General features: G+C 36.1%; 1 protein-coding gene across 1 annotated transcript in view; it reads right to left on the reverse strand.

The window, feature by feature from the left end:
* Positions 1–2,775: 2,775 nt before the first annotated feature.
* The window catches only part of LOC137399249 (chitin synthase chs-2-like), a 33,878-nt gene continuing 20,931 nt past the window's right edge, over positions 2,776–15,722 (reverse strand). Inside the window, exons 17-19 of the mRNA XM_068085274.1 lie at positions 12,428–12,536; positions 5,110–5,314; positions 2,776–3,627 (exon numbers count right to left, since the gene is read on the reverse strand). Coding sequence (XP_067941375.1) covers positions 3,417–3,627; positions 5,110–5,314; positions 12,428–12,536 — 525 coding nt within the window. The 3' untranslated portion in view covers positions 2,776–3,416. The remainder of the gene's footprint in view (positions 3,628–5,109; positions 5,315–12,427; positions 12,537–15,722) is intronic.

Here is a 15,722-nt window from a genome sequence, read left to right on the forward strand (position 1 = left end):
GCTCATCATATTTTGTCATGTTTAGTTCAACATGATATTAGTCTATTCACCTAGCCGGGGTCTGGATCTTTGAGTGGGTGGGCTATTTGCCCCTCTCTCTTTTCTCCCTTCTCTCTTTTCCCCTTCTCACTTCTTCTTTGGAGAAGGGGAAAAGAGATAATGGGGATAGGAGAGGGTGGCAAGTGAAGCCCTGATGGCTCATGACTTGTTCGCAACAATTCGTAACTTTTATAGTTTTAATCTAAGGTGGTTATCAGATATTATCACAGAATTGCTTTAGTTTGCTGGATTATGTATCCAAGAAGGTTTTTATGTGAAAATAAATGTAATTTTGTCAAATTCTCCTCATAAGCTTCATTGTTACCAGCAGTGCAGTCAAGCGTGAGGTACAATACAATGACGTTACGTCATGCTATTTAAGTCTGACAGGCTTTTTCCCTATTGGCCAATCTAGGTATATATGTCTATGGCTAGAACAGGCCCAAGGTGTTGGTTGCATTAAATTATAAATTACAATTTTTGTACTACGTATCAATTTTAGAAATTGCACTCATTCCCATATTTGGAGTTACCTTCTTTGTCATTTTAACTTATTTTATTAATCTCCAGTATTTAATCACATTTTGTATGTTATTATATGACTGTAACTCTTTTAATTTTACATATTATATTTTTATGTTATCGAAATGTTTGCTTACAAAAAGAAGTTTCAATAAAGAATTGATAATAGTAGGTGTAATAATAAATAGAACACTTGTGCCAAGGTTTACATTGGACGGAAGGTTTACATTGGACGGAAGGTTTACATTGGACGGAAGGTTTACATTGGACGGAAGGTTTACATTGGACGGAAGGTTTACATTGGACGGAAGGTTTACATTGGACGGAAGGTTTACATTGGACGGAAGGTTTACATTGGACAGAAGGTTTACATTGGACAGAAGGTTTTCATTAAACAAAAGGTTTACATTGGACAGAAGGTTTACATTGGAGAGAAGGTTTACATTGGACAGAAGGTTTACATTGGACAGAAGGTTTACATTAAACAAAAGGTTTACATTGTACAGAAGGTTTACATTGGACAGAAGGTTTACATTGGACAGAAGGTTTACATTGTACGGAAGGTTTACATTGGACAGAAGGTTTACATTGGACTGAAGGTTTTCATTGGACAGAAGGTTTACATTGGACAGAAGGTTTACATTGGACAGAAGGTTTTCCAAGTTTACACACGCCTGTAGACCGTAGCGTGCCAATTATTCGTAATGCCACTTTCTATGAGACTTTGATAGACCTGGATATTCTCTAAATCTTGTTGACTATCATCCTTACACATCACAGCCTTATGCTTCCGGCATCAGTTTGTGACTGTTAATTAGCAGAACTCTGTCTAAATAACTTCTTTTTAAATCAAATCACAGTCCAAAACAGCTATGCATTTCTCTAAATTAAGTTAAATAAAAACTGACTAGAATCACTGCAAAGGCGGGTTGTGTCAATATTCAGCTACGGTATTTGAATCACTAGCAATTTGGCAACAGCTTTGGGCAAAAGCCTTGTGCAATGTAACTTCTTATACACTCTTTCTGTTTATTTGAAGGGTACTCTTGGCCAACAAAATTTGTGGTAAGTAAAATAATTTTTTTACTTGCATTAGCGGCAAATTTTTATGTGAACCAAGCGAAGAAGTTGCTAGCTTGTCAGTTTGAAGATTGTGTCATGAGTAGGCAACTCTTTTGATAGGTTCCTTTGTTTCAAAATAACCTTGATCAGTGATTGGCTGCAATTAGTCAGAACAAAAAATTACTAGCCAGAGGCTTTAGCTTTTGCATTGAAACTACATGGTTACGTTTGTGTAGTCAGAAAGCTATCCTCACATGTCCAAATATTGGGGAAAAAAGGATTATCTTTCCTTGATAGGATAAGTCTCAGTTTTGTAATGCTGTTGTAATACCTTGAATGCGCAATTACATGTATGTCAACATTACATGACCTCAATGGTTGGTTGTAGGCCTTTTTCCTTTCCAGGTTGGTTAGAAATGCCCTTGATCTTTCAGTAATATCTTAAGAACTAATAGTACAGTTTCAAACATTGGAATTAGACCCACAAGTTATTACTCACAGTGCGACAAGAAGTTTGTGATCCTGCGTAAACAAGGGGTGCAAAAAGTAAGGCAAAACTATGCAGCTGAGCAAACTCGGTCATAGCATCGGGTGGGAAAACAACTCCCTGAATTATCTTGGGCCCAGGCCTCAAGGTGTTTAAGCTATTCAATTTTCACCATGTTCAACCTTGCTATCTTTGTACATTTTTAAATATTAAAATTCAGTGTTTTAAATTTTTCAGATAGTCGACCAGCGGGTGCAATATTATGAAACTGGCTTGTCATCTCACGAGCGGAGAAGATAAAGACAAGTTAGCCTATTTCAATTCTCTAGTTGTACTAACACTGCGCCTCTTTCAATACGTCGAGAGTTGTTTGCTGTAGGTCTTACGACTTATACATTATATATATTTTTTGTGAAAAGATATCTTGAAACTGTTTAACTGAACATGACATGTTTACACATAGGGGAAGGTCAACAGCTTGGCACTTTGAAAGAGACACAACATCGTCGACTCAGTTGTACTTACAATGTGAACTGTCCTAATCAAGTCAGTTCGTCTTGAACATACTGTCTTAAATCAAGCTGTCTCCCACTTGAGCAACAAAATTTGAAAGGATCTAGATTGATAAAAACAGTGGATAATAATATTAATTTATTGTTGTTTGGAAACTAAATAAACAATCTACATAATCAGTCAAATGTATTATAACTGTTACAAGCCGTAGATATCACGAATACAAACAGTTAATTAATTTGTTTAGTCAATACTGATGGAATGCATTTACAATATTGAAATCATAAAAAACTTGAATAATTAATTGCTATAAAATATAAAAATTTATAGCAATATAGTAATTTAAGCTAATATTGTTTATCTTGCAAATTAAATCACTTACAATTCTCATTATAGCAAAAGTGTTATGTCAATAAAGTTGAACAAATTGAAAAAGTAAAATAGTGCTAAATGTACTAATGGAATAAAGAATGATCGAATTAATGAGTCATATACGCTTGTGATATCATAAACATTGTAGTGTGTTGAAGCTTAAGAAAACACAGAAGTCGCAAAATTGAGAAGAAAATTGCCTCACACGTTTAAAGTACTTTAAAGCCCGAAAATGTAGCAAATTCTGTTATAACATTTTATCATTTCGATACAATAAAAAAATTATTAGAGTTGTGTAAAATGACTAAAACTAAATATCTGGTTGCTATTGTTTGCTTCTTAAGAATATTAGCTTACATGACTATCAATACGTTGATCATAAAAATCATCATATTGAGCCATGTTGTGACTTTAGCACAAGTTACACCTTATCTGTGGCCGCTCCAGCTCCAGAGGATTGATATCTGACACGTTTTTGCGGCATCCTTGTACTCAGCCTTTGCATTCTAGCCTTAACTGTCAGCCTCTTAATACCTCGACCTGTTGGGCTAGTAGGTACATTCTCGTAAACATCTTCATCACCCTCACTTGTGTGTAGTTCCTTGTCGATTTCCGTCAATCGTCTGTCAAATCTAAAACGAGATATGCACATTTATTATTTTGCTGATTGTTATAACTTTTCTGTGTTACACATAAATTATGTACTACCATTAAAATATACAATTTAATGGTTAATTTAAAAATATGCTGCTCAACAGTTCATCTTATGATTGTTTCGTAAATCTATGTACCGGTATATTATTCTCAGTGTTTGTCTTTTTGAAATTTTGTGCGCCCTTATCCAGTTGTAGCAATTAAAATTAAGCATCGATGAATTTGTATCGCGGAGGATGTGATGTCGGAAACTCTGGTTCACAAGGTGATAAGCTAAACGATTAAGCTACATGGGATACAATGGATTCAGTGGGCAAATAGTCAGTATCTCAGTTAAAATCAGCATAGCGACACTGTGTTACATGCAACGTCCCTAAAGCTTGCTCTCACAGCCCTTATTAGTAAGTTTAGCAATACATAAACTAGCTTACACAAATTAGCCAATGGCAACTACATTACCTGCCACTGTTTATAAGCTGTTTTTAATACCCGTGCAATGCCTGGCATTCGGCTAGCATAGTTACTTTATGAATAAATTGAAGACTTACAGATATTTTTCAAAAGTACTATTTTGCACTATTTAAAAAAAAAGTCGAATCTAATAAAGCAAACCACTTATCTATGTTTGAATCTGGTTAAAAGATAAACTTTCTCACCCGCTAGAGAAAATTATAACGTTAATACATTTGATATTCATAACATTAGCATATAATAATGTAAATATGTGTCATCAATTCAAAGGTATGTAAGAGTATATTTGCATTTAAATAATCCTATTATAAGACAAATAATACATTTGGCTTTTTGAAAGGTTAGAAACTAGTGAATTTAAAACAAATTAATTCTTCATTTAGAAAATTCCAGTGTTTTAACTTAACTGACAGGTGTAGACAGGTGTAGACTACCATCTCATACAGAATTTTCTTCCTTGCTGTTTTAAACTACAATAATCCCTCACTACTTCACCATTCAGCTTTCACTGCTTCTGTACTTTGCAAAAAAAAACTTATTAAATAAAATTAAAAAAAGATTGAAAATACCTAAAAATAAAAAAATAAAATGGATAAATCTTTTTCATACTCAGACCCAGTGAGGTCCCTTCGTGATCATTATTCACTGTTTTTCTTCTTACGTTTTAGTAAATTTAAAAGTGCAAAATGCTTGTATCGCCCTTTTATGAAGGCTGTTAAACACCCTCAAGATTGTCTAATGCATATAAAAAAAGAGGAGAATGCTTACGATTAGTGAGAGAGTATCTTTATTAGGTATGAGTTTATTAGTGTCTATATCGTAGTGTTTTGCTTATTCCGGTCGTGCCAGTCTCGATTAATCGGGAAGAGTGCCGGAATACTGTAATGAACCTAATATGCCTATGTATAATTCTGTTTTTAGCTTAAAATTTTACCTTGAGGGCACAACTTTAACAAATGGCAATCACGTTAATAAAGTTCTCTTCCTACCTTTGTCTCAGTGATAATCCTCTTCTCGCGATACGGTTTTCTGTTGGATCCGCACGCTGAAGCTCTCGAGCTATTTGCTCCGCCTCTTTCACAGTGTCAGAGGTTTTTCCGCAAGAGCAATTAAGTTTAGTTGCTGCCATTATGTGCCTGAGGGTTGACCAACGATGCCAGAGCATAGCCAAAAACTGAAGTACCAATGTAACACCTGCCAATACATAGCAATGCTTTTGGTATAATTTGGTAGTGACACTTTACCTTAGCTGTCTCACAGGTAAACACTATTTCCAAAAGCACTTTTCTTATTTTTTAGAATCAGTCCTTTCTATCACTCAGTTCATTTATAATCTAAATTAAAACAAATAGGAATATCCCCAATACTTTTCTTTATTATTATTGGTAATTTTGAAATCAAAGGTGACTTTTGAATCAATGTTAAATGTCAGAAATGATAAAGTGCAGCATTGGTGTCAAAGTCTTTTATCGTTTGTGTTACAATAGCAGTTGTTTTAAATGAATAGAATTTCACGTGATCGCAAAATTCTTTGCATGCAATCAGCGAGATAACTAAAATGTTAGCCGATATTGGTTTTGAACCCATGAAATTTAGTTTATCAAACGCACATTCTGGCCAACTGAGCTAATCAGTCACCTTGCGAGTAGTAACATAATTGTGTCGAACAGAGAATAAAAACAGTTTTGTGATAGAGAAAGCAAACAGATGGATGGACAGATGGACAGGCAGACTACCAATAATCTACTATATCAACGGCAATTGTTGTCTGTCTGTGTGTGAGTGCGTGTGCGTGTGTGTGGTCCCATCTGGTTAAGGCAAATTGCTATTTTGCGCCACTGTATTGGTGAAGAAGCTGTTGAGATACTTGACCAATTTGAGTTTGATGGTACAGTAGACCCTTCGGCACGGAAAGGACTTGGGCGAAGAAATACTTGTTGACGCATGGACAAAGACAAAAGCAGATAACGTTCAAGATAGACACTGGGGCTGAAGTCAATGTTCTTCCTTTAACTGTAGCTGAAGATCTGAAAGCAGATATCCATTCCAGCTCAGCAGGTCTGACCTCTTACACTCAGCATCGGATTGGTAATGTGGGCCAAGGCAAAGTAACACTATCAAGTGATCAGACCACTAGGCATGAAGTGTGGTTTGAACTTGTAGATGCAAATCTTCTACCTATCCTTGGCCTGTCATCCTGCATAAACTTGGGATTAGTTGAGCGCCTTGACAATGTTAATGCTGATGACATAGTGCAAGAGTTTCAAGACTGTTTTGAGGGTATGGGCTGTCTAAGTCGCAAACACACCATCAGAGTTGACCCACATGTTCCTGTTATTGACAGACCTAGATGTATACCTCTATCTATGATGGACAAGGTGAAAAATGAGCTTCAGAAAATGAAAGAAAATGGCATCATTGCTGACATTGATCAGCCCACAGAATGGGTCAGGAGTATGGTGGTGGTGGAAAAAAGATGGCAACGTTCGGATATGTCTAGATCCGCGAGAGCTCAACAAGGCCGTGCTGAGGGAGCATCACCATATACCAACTCTTGATGACATAACACACAAGTTTGCCGGGATGAAGATTTTTTCTATATTAGATATGAAACATGGATATTGGCATGTACCATTAGATGAGAGTAGTCAGCTACTCACGACATTCAACACTCCCTTCGGCAGATTTGCTTTCAAAAGATTACCATTTGGCATTAACTCCTCGGCGGAGGTGTTTGAGAAGAGGGTTGAAGAGGTGTTTGGACATCTCAATGTGGCCATGTATTTTGACGACCTTATTGTCTTTGGCAAACACCAAGCAGATCATGACAAAAACTTGAGAGAACTGCTAAATTGTGCTCGGAAACACAATGTGAAGTTCAATCAAGAAAAAATACAACTCAGCAAATTTGAGGTAACCTATTTAGGTCACATTGTTTCAGCAGAGGGACTGAAACCAGAACCTACAAAGGTTAAGGCCATAAACGAAAAGCCCAATCCTACTGACAGACTTATTATCCAAAGAGTTCTCAGCACACTTAATTTTTTGAAAGGATTTATTCCAGACATATCCACAATTACAGAACCCCTTAGAGTTCTCCTGAAGTCTGATGCTGAATGGAAATGGGGCTATGAACAAGAAGGAGTTATGTCAAAGATCAAAGAACGTCTCACTTCTTCGCCAGTACTGCACTACTTTGACGTCACCAAGCCAACAACTTTACAAGTAGGCTCATCACAATCTGGACTTGGTGCTGTGCTACTGCAAGACAACCATCCAGTAGCTTATGCTTCCAGAGCTTTGACCAAAACTGAACAGAACTGGCCTCAAATTGACAAAGAATTACTTGCCATTGTCTTTGGATGTGAGAAATTCCATGGTTATATCTATGGGAAGCAAATAGACATACAGACTGACCACAACCCTTTGGTCACCATTGTTAAAAAAGCTCTGCACCGAGCCTCACCTCGTCTTCAGAGACTATTGCTAAGGCTGCTCAAGTATGACATACAACAAGTTTCTTATGTTCCTGGCAAGTTTTTTGTATTTGGCAGATACACTTTCTAGAGCATACCTAGCTAATGAATCAGGTGATATGGAGGAAGAAATGGTAATGATACACACTGTTCAAATAGAAGAACAAGCTAAAGGCATCTTATCCGCTGCATACCAGTCGGACCCTGTAATGAAAGAGCTTAAACAAACTATAATGAAAGGTTGGCCTAGTAGAATACAAGTTCCTCACTCTATTCTTCCTTTCTGGTCAGTCAGAGATGAGCTGCATATTCAACATAGCTTCATTTATTGTTGCGAGCAAATGGTCGTACCTAGTACTCTTAGAAAAGACTACTTCAGCAGAGTTCACCAAGGTCATCTAGGCATACAAAAATGTACAGATCGAGCTCGTCAGAGCATATACTGGCCTGGTATATCTTGAGACATTAAGGAGATGGTATCTCATTGTTCAACATGTCAAAGGTTTGCTAATCACCAACAAAAAGAGCCACTTATACCTCGTGAGGTTCCCAGTCTTCCCTGGAACAAAGTGGGAATGGACATTTTAGAGTTTCAAGGAAAGAGCTATCTTCTTGTTGTTAATTTCTTCTCTCACTTTCCAGAGCTACGAGTTTTGAAACAGAAAAGGAGTGAAAATGTAGTCTCTGCTTTGAAGTCCATATTTGCTGTCCATGGAATTCCTGTAGCCATCATAGCCGATAACATACCATTTGGTAGTGCTTGCTTAGCTAGTTTTGCAAAGGAGTGGGGGTTCAATGTCATAACATCTAGCCCAAACTATCCGCGTTCAAATGGTATGGCAGAACGCTATGTTCAAACTGTGAAACAATTCATGAAAAAGGTTAATGATTCAGGTAGTGATGTGTATGCAGCACTGTTAGCTTACCAACAGACACCACTTTTAGGATTAATGTTCTGCCCAGCTGAGCTTCTTTTTAACAGGTGTATACATGGTCCACTTCCACTCACTACAGAGACGATGATGCCCTCAAAACCAGAAGCAAAAGAGGATCTGCTACTTCTTCAAACATCTCAAAAGACTATCCATGATCGAAGTGCTCATGCACTCAAACCTTTTCATAAAGGAGATCAGGTACTTCTTCGTACTGGTCATGGATACAGGTGGCGTCAGGCTCAGGTTAAATCTCATCATCAGAATCCCAGGTCATATATCACGAGACTGATTCTTCTACTCTGAGACGTAACCGAGTTCACCTAAAGCCTGATCTTAGTGCTAACATCTCTGCTTCAGCTAACGGGGAGAACACTGAACAGAGATCATCGGAAACAGATGAGGCAACAGCTCTGGATACCTCAGCAGGTTCACTGGGTGCTCCGACCTTGACACCCAGAAGAAGTCGGAGAGCAAATCTGGGGACTCTGCCACGAAGGTTTGCAGAGTTCGACATGGAGTAGCTCTATCCAGCTACTCACTAACATTGTACATAGTCTTTTATATTAGTTTTGTTATTATCTTACTCACCCATTCGTCATATTTTATAGTTCCTCTTCTCGAGAAAAAAGGGAGGATGTTATGTCATGTATTAACCAATTAGATTTATGATGACACCGGATTAGCCAATAGTTCAATAGTACAACAACAGCGAGAGCTCATGAGACTACGGTTCAAGCATGGTATAGGTCGATGGCGTTAGACGATCAGTTTACAGCTAAAACTTATTACTATTATTAGGGCTGGTCAGCCACTTAGATTATTTACATTAACGTCAGCACTCGAATCACTCAACACTACTAAGGTAAACAACTATCTTGTAACAGTATCTATACTTTGTGCATTGATAAAGCGATGTGAAGCTACAAAGCAAAACGATCCTCTACAATGTTCCTTATTTTTACAAAACCATTAATTTCATCGCCATCAGAATCAGTGCTGCTATTGCTATTTTAATTATCTGTGTAATCACAAAAATCTGAATCGGCTATAATGTCATCAACATAAGTAGTTATTTGTTTTCTAATTCAAACGCCTTTGATGAACTTACACAAAAATTTTTGTTTTTAAGTTGGAAGTCCTCAAACAAAGATTAAAATATTAAACTTTAGGCTAATTTTATAGAGAAATCTTAGGAAAACACTGTCACTACCATAAAAGTCTTAACGATCGTTGGTTATATTATTAACGAATAATAAAACTCAGTTACTAGCAATTGCTAGGAAAGTCGCAAAAATGTGTCTACGGCGGTCGACCATAGAAAACGCATAAATGAGTCTACTTCGGTGAAAGGGTTGAAAACGTTGGATTTGCCACTGTTCATGATAGTAAACATGTTCATTTCCTTCTGAGTTGCTTTTGCTTTTTTCTAGCTACGAGTACTATAGAACTACCGCTACTACAGAACTTGCACGGGTACTGCTACTGCGTTTTAATTACTAAATTTCTACATCGAAAAGGTTAGTACGTTTTATTATATGTTGTATTGCCTATGAATTGTCACACCTCAACTACTTAATAACGTTGGATTTGCCATTGTTTGTGATAGTTGGACAAGTTCATTTCCTTCAGCAGCTGAGTTACTAATTTTTTTTCCAGCTACGAGTAGGCCTACTGTAATTTACTACTACAGAACTTGCACGAGTACTCCGAAGGTTGTGATAGGCGATGGTGAGAAGAAAGCGAGCAGCGTATACTGCAAAAAAGCACACCATCTCATTCACTTTTACAAACGCTTGAAGCAGTACAATGTCTCCCAAAAGGCCTACTGCCCAAACGCAAGAACTTATTGATTTCCATAGAGAAAGAGACCGAATTCGCAAAGCAGCAGCTAGATGAGCAGAAACTGCAGAGCAAACACAGTTACGCCTACAACGAAACAGAATAGCAGCTGCTAGAAGAGCAGAAACCGCTGAACAAACACAGGTACATCGAGAGCAGGCCAGAATAGATGCTGCAGCTGCTAGAAGTACAGAGACTGCTGAGCCGACCCAGCAGCAACTCAAACGGCTCAGAGCAGCCGCTACAGTGGCCAGACGTGCAGAAACCTCCGAGCAGATGCAGCAGCGACAAGAACATGATGCGCTAGCTACAACAGCTGCTCGGCGAGCTGAATTTTCAGAGCAGATGAAACAGCGACAACAGCAAGATGCACTAACTACAGCAGCTGCTACCAGGTGCTGTGTATGGCCAGAAAATTTCGCACTTGACTTCAGTCGTGTAACACAGTATAGGCCAAATTTTTTTATGGGACGAATGTCTAAAAATGCTCCAGATGTAATGCCTTATGTTGGAAAGGCGAGAGGCCGTATATTTAGTTTATATAGTAGATTTTATTGATAATAAATTTTATCAACACAACCACATTACTGCGACATAGTTTGTATATACCATGTCAAAACACAGGCTATAGACGAAGAACTGGTGAGCCATGATTAGTGTTGTAAGCATGTAGAAGTCTCAATTCAATAAAGGCTGGCAATAGCTTAGCAGTGCAATAGCAAAATATTTTCTAGAGTTTCTTAAAATATGTAAAACTTTTCAATACTGCCAGCTTGAAGAACTTCAGTTTGTCTAGCAATATCAATTTCATTATCAGTTATGTGTACAAAATTAGGACAACTCCGATTTGAGTGGTTCGAGACTGATGCATTGTAGACTAGCTTAAAACACATTGCATATTTCCATTGTTCTCTCCAACATTATTGACATGTACGACTGCATATGTGTATGCAGTTTAATCAGCACAAAAATTTCAGTAGAATGCATATTTGGAGTTGTTTTACAGTATGAAAGACAACTCTCAATAAAACTATTGCTTTATTTAAATCTGTTCCCAAACACGGGTAATGTAGCTAGTAAGATATATATCAAACATGGCTATCATGAAGGCCAAAACTATTGTTCTTTTCTCCATATCTTCCTTCAGGAAGCTTATTTGGCTTAGTTGACACATAGCTATAACAGGGAATACCAAAAGTTTGACTTAAAAATAATTTTATTGTGTAATCTTGAGAGGCTAGTTATCATAATACATAATAGAAACATACTAGGATCATTGTACAGTTTCCTCCAAGAAACAACATTTTTACCTTTTAATTAAGTTAAACAGTTCCTTGGCTTGCCACTTGCTGTATGGTGCATTTAAGAGGTATTGAAAACATATTTATAGCTTGTTTAGTGACATATATGCACAGAAACATTTTATATTTGTGTATTGTTTGTTTATATACTCTGTTGCAATTGGTTACTCTGTATGTTTTTCTGTAAGTAGGCGTTATTATGCCTTTCCCTATGTTTCCATTGTGTGGATGGTGTATATTTGGAGTTGTGCACACGTTTAGTTACCATATGATAAGTGCTTCAATGGACATTCACATGTTGTGGATCAGCACTAGCGCTTTATTAAATAAGTAATGAATTCTACACCATAGGGTCATAGGTCAATAATTAGCCGCACAGTCTTAGACATAGTGTGTTAGCTCTAGTTATTGACCTTGTTCAGTGTGACTTATGTTTTGCTTCATCTCCAGTCATTCTATTCTCAGGTGTTGTATAGGTGGTATACCACAATATACTCTGCTAACCAACTACCATTGTATTACTGCATTAACAAAAACAAGATATAGCCATGTAGCATTTATAAACAAGTAAAATTAATTTTTGAACGACATACACCATGAAACCTCTAATTGAATGCCTCGGCACTCTATTTTTTTACTCTTCTCTCATAGTGGCGATCAAATAGAGGTGCCCTTTAACTAAAGGTTTTACAGTAAATACGGACTATTTTCAAACCCTTAGGTGAGCTAGCAATAATCTTCACACCTGCCACTTACCGAATATAGAAAGGAAAGCCAAGGTGAGCGGTTCCAAGGTGAGTGTGTGGCGAGTGCCCATTTGGAAGTAGACAACGGTGAGCCACTTCTGCAAGTCTGGTAGTCTCAACTGTAATAGCAAGTCAAGACTACAGTAGACAATCATCTTTGAACTAGATAAGATTCAATGCTAGCAAGCAGCCAGCCTATGATAACTAGATCATAGGCTAACAAGGGCATCTGTAAAATGCATCTGATCAATTGCACTGATATGCTACATAATATCTAAATACAACACAAGAATATTGGAAACTTTGTTTAATTCTGTAGGGCTAATGCAAACCAGTATTCTAGGCACAGTGGGCATCCGTGTCGATGCTTTAATGACTACACATCCTTGTTTAGAGCATAAATGGTTTACCACAATGGTTTGGCAAAGTTTAGTTTTGAGATAATGAGCTTTACAGTTTGCATAGATATTTCTGTGGCTCTAATGAAGTTAGCTAAACCAAATTTTCTGATTTGTTAGACTTTGCTATGCCGAGTTCAAGTCTACATTCAAAATTAATTTTTATTTGCCAGACCCTAAGACCTGCATATACAATGTATCTCTGATGCTTAGAGTTGAGCCAGATAAACCATATGCTCTCTAAGCACTAATTTTTTTACAATGTTTTATTCTCACTATTTTGAAGGAAGCCGTTTGATAATACATCAGCCAACGATTTTAAGAGTTCAATGCTACTTCAATTAACAATTTTCTTTTTGTATTAGTTATTGATATAATTGTTATAGTTGTGAAATCAACATTTCTGCTAAGTTATGACCATAAACTATGCACCTTTAACAAAAGGTCTTGGAATTAATACAAAAAACTAGCACCGATGTTATCAGAAGCTGGTACTGAGTACATTAATGATTGTGTTACTGTCCAAAAACTGTCTGCCAGAAGTCACAAATGGCTTGGTTTCAAACTTCAAAACAGTAGTCAATTTTTTAATTACAAATAAGCATTATGAGTGTATCTGTATTACTCCAACAATCTGTTTTCACTCGCTAAAAGCTTTATTGTCAGTTTGTATGTGATAATTGATATATTATATTGATAATTATATATCATATTAATATACATATGATAAATCCTATATTATATATATAAGATTTAATGGTTAACAGTTTTCAAAACAAAACTTTTTGCAACAGCCACTAGTAAATCTTCTCAAAACTGATTTATCATATGTATTTGGCAATTGGACTGTCAGACTATGTAACTCACACCAACTAGCAAGCATTCTCTTATATTAATAACTAGTTGAATGCTGGCGTTGCTCGGGTAATAAAAAACAGCTTATAAACAGTGGCAGATAATGTAGTTGCCATTGGCAAAGTATCAGCTAGTCTAAATCTTTACTATAATAAGAGCCATGCTTATAATCTATACGTTACGTGTCATGATCTCTCACTCAATCATGGTGTTCAAGCGTACTAGTAATAACCAATAGTATTTTCGCAAGCACTTTAGGCGTTTGTATTTTAACTAGTGTAATAAGTATGTGCGCAATTATTTTATAGTATGGCAAGTAGACTGTGTGAGGTACTGCATAGAACGCCTGTCTGTAGAACCCGGGTTTCTGAATTCAATTACAAAATGAAGTGGTGTTTTCATTCCTAAAATTTTATCGTTGTAACTGGACATACGAACTACAGACATATTTAAAGATGTTCATACTCACATTTAAATATATAGACAGTGGGTGTAATAAGGTTGACTGAGTTTTCTTAGTTTCAACAATGATTTGTGTACAATTGCTTAGGTGCAGTGCAAACAAAAGCTAGCTGAGACTTGCTGTTACAGAAAAGAGAGTCAATAAAATTGCATTTATTCTTTTTTTAAATCTGTTTAATGAAATAGTGTGTAAATACTTCCAATTTACGAGAGACACACATCTTGACAATGACAAAGAAAAAGTAAAAAAGACAACTTAAATATTACAAAAAAATACAATTTTCACAAACTTTTGAAAAGAATGTTAATGAACAAAAAAAAATTTAATCGTGAAGTTGAGAGATCTACAAACATTGGTGATTGTTTTGGTAAAGATGCCCACAAATTTCCTTTGTGTGTAAATTCATTGTTGGGCTCTGGTGATGTCCTATGAGTCTGTTTGAAGAATTATCTGCCATTCACAAGTCTGCTTTTTCAAATTGTTTATCATAGCTTCCAGTATAGTTTTTGAAACAAGTCACAAATGTGTTTCAAGAAGGGGCGGTACATAAAACTGAAACTCTAGCCAGTGTTCTTCCAACTGGGTGTCTTAATTGACAAACATATAGTAAAGTAAGATTAGATTTATAATAATATTAAGATAAATTAATCTATAATATTTATTAAGAATTGATCCCAATCTTCTTTGTTTCTGCATTCATGTTAAAGGTTTAAATTTACTGCCTAAACTATGTCCAGAATATTTGTATTTATCCTTTCACACATATGACAAACATTGTTTTTTATGTCGTGACACCAACATACTACATCCACCATTGTATGTTTCAGTTTATAAACTTTCTGTTACTACAACCTACAATTCATAATCCCGTTTCCTCCAAAGCACTGTTAAGTTAACAACTTTTAAAACACTTTTGTTCAACTCACTCAATAATCCTGTCTTCCCATTTTTGTCTTCCTATTTTTGTTTTGGAATGTAATGAAAAACATAATTTTGATTTGATATTGATTACTAATGTCGATAAAAAGTTATGAATACCATATTTAGTACCATGGTACATAATACACATATAATCATTAGCATGATTAGTACCATGGTACATTATACACATATAATCATTAGCATGATTAGTACCATAGTACATAATACACATATAATCATTAGCATGATTAGTACCATGGTACATAATACACATATAATCATTAGCGTGATTAGTACCATGGTACATAATACACATATAATCATTAGCATGATTAGTACCATAGTACATAATACACATATAATCATTAGCATGATTAGTACCATGGTACATAATACACATATAATCAGTAGCATGATTAGTACCGTGGTACATAATACACATACAATCAGTAGCATGATTAGTACCGTGGTACATAATACACATATAATCATTAGCATGATTAGTACCATAGTACATAATACACATATAATCATTAGCGTGATTAGTACCATGGTACATAATACACATATAATCATTAGCGTGATTAGTACCATGGTACATAATACACATATAATCATTAGCATGATTAGTACCGTGGTACATAATACACATATAATCATTAGCATGA

This window comes from Watersipora subatra, chromosome 7 (genome assembly GCF_963576615.1).
Source record: "Watersipora subatra chromosome 7, tzWatSuba1.1, whole genome shotgun sequence".
In the NCBI taxonomy this organism is placed as follows: Eukaryota; Metazoa; Bryozoa; class Gymnolaemata; order Cheilostomatida; family Watersiporidae; genus Watersipora; species Watersipora subatra.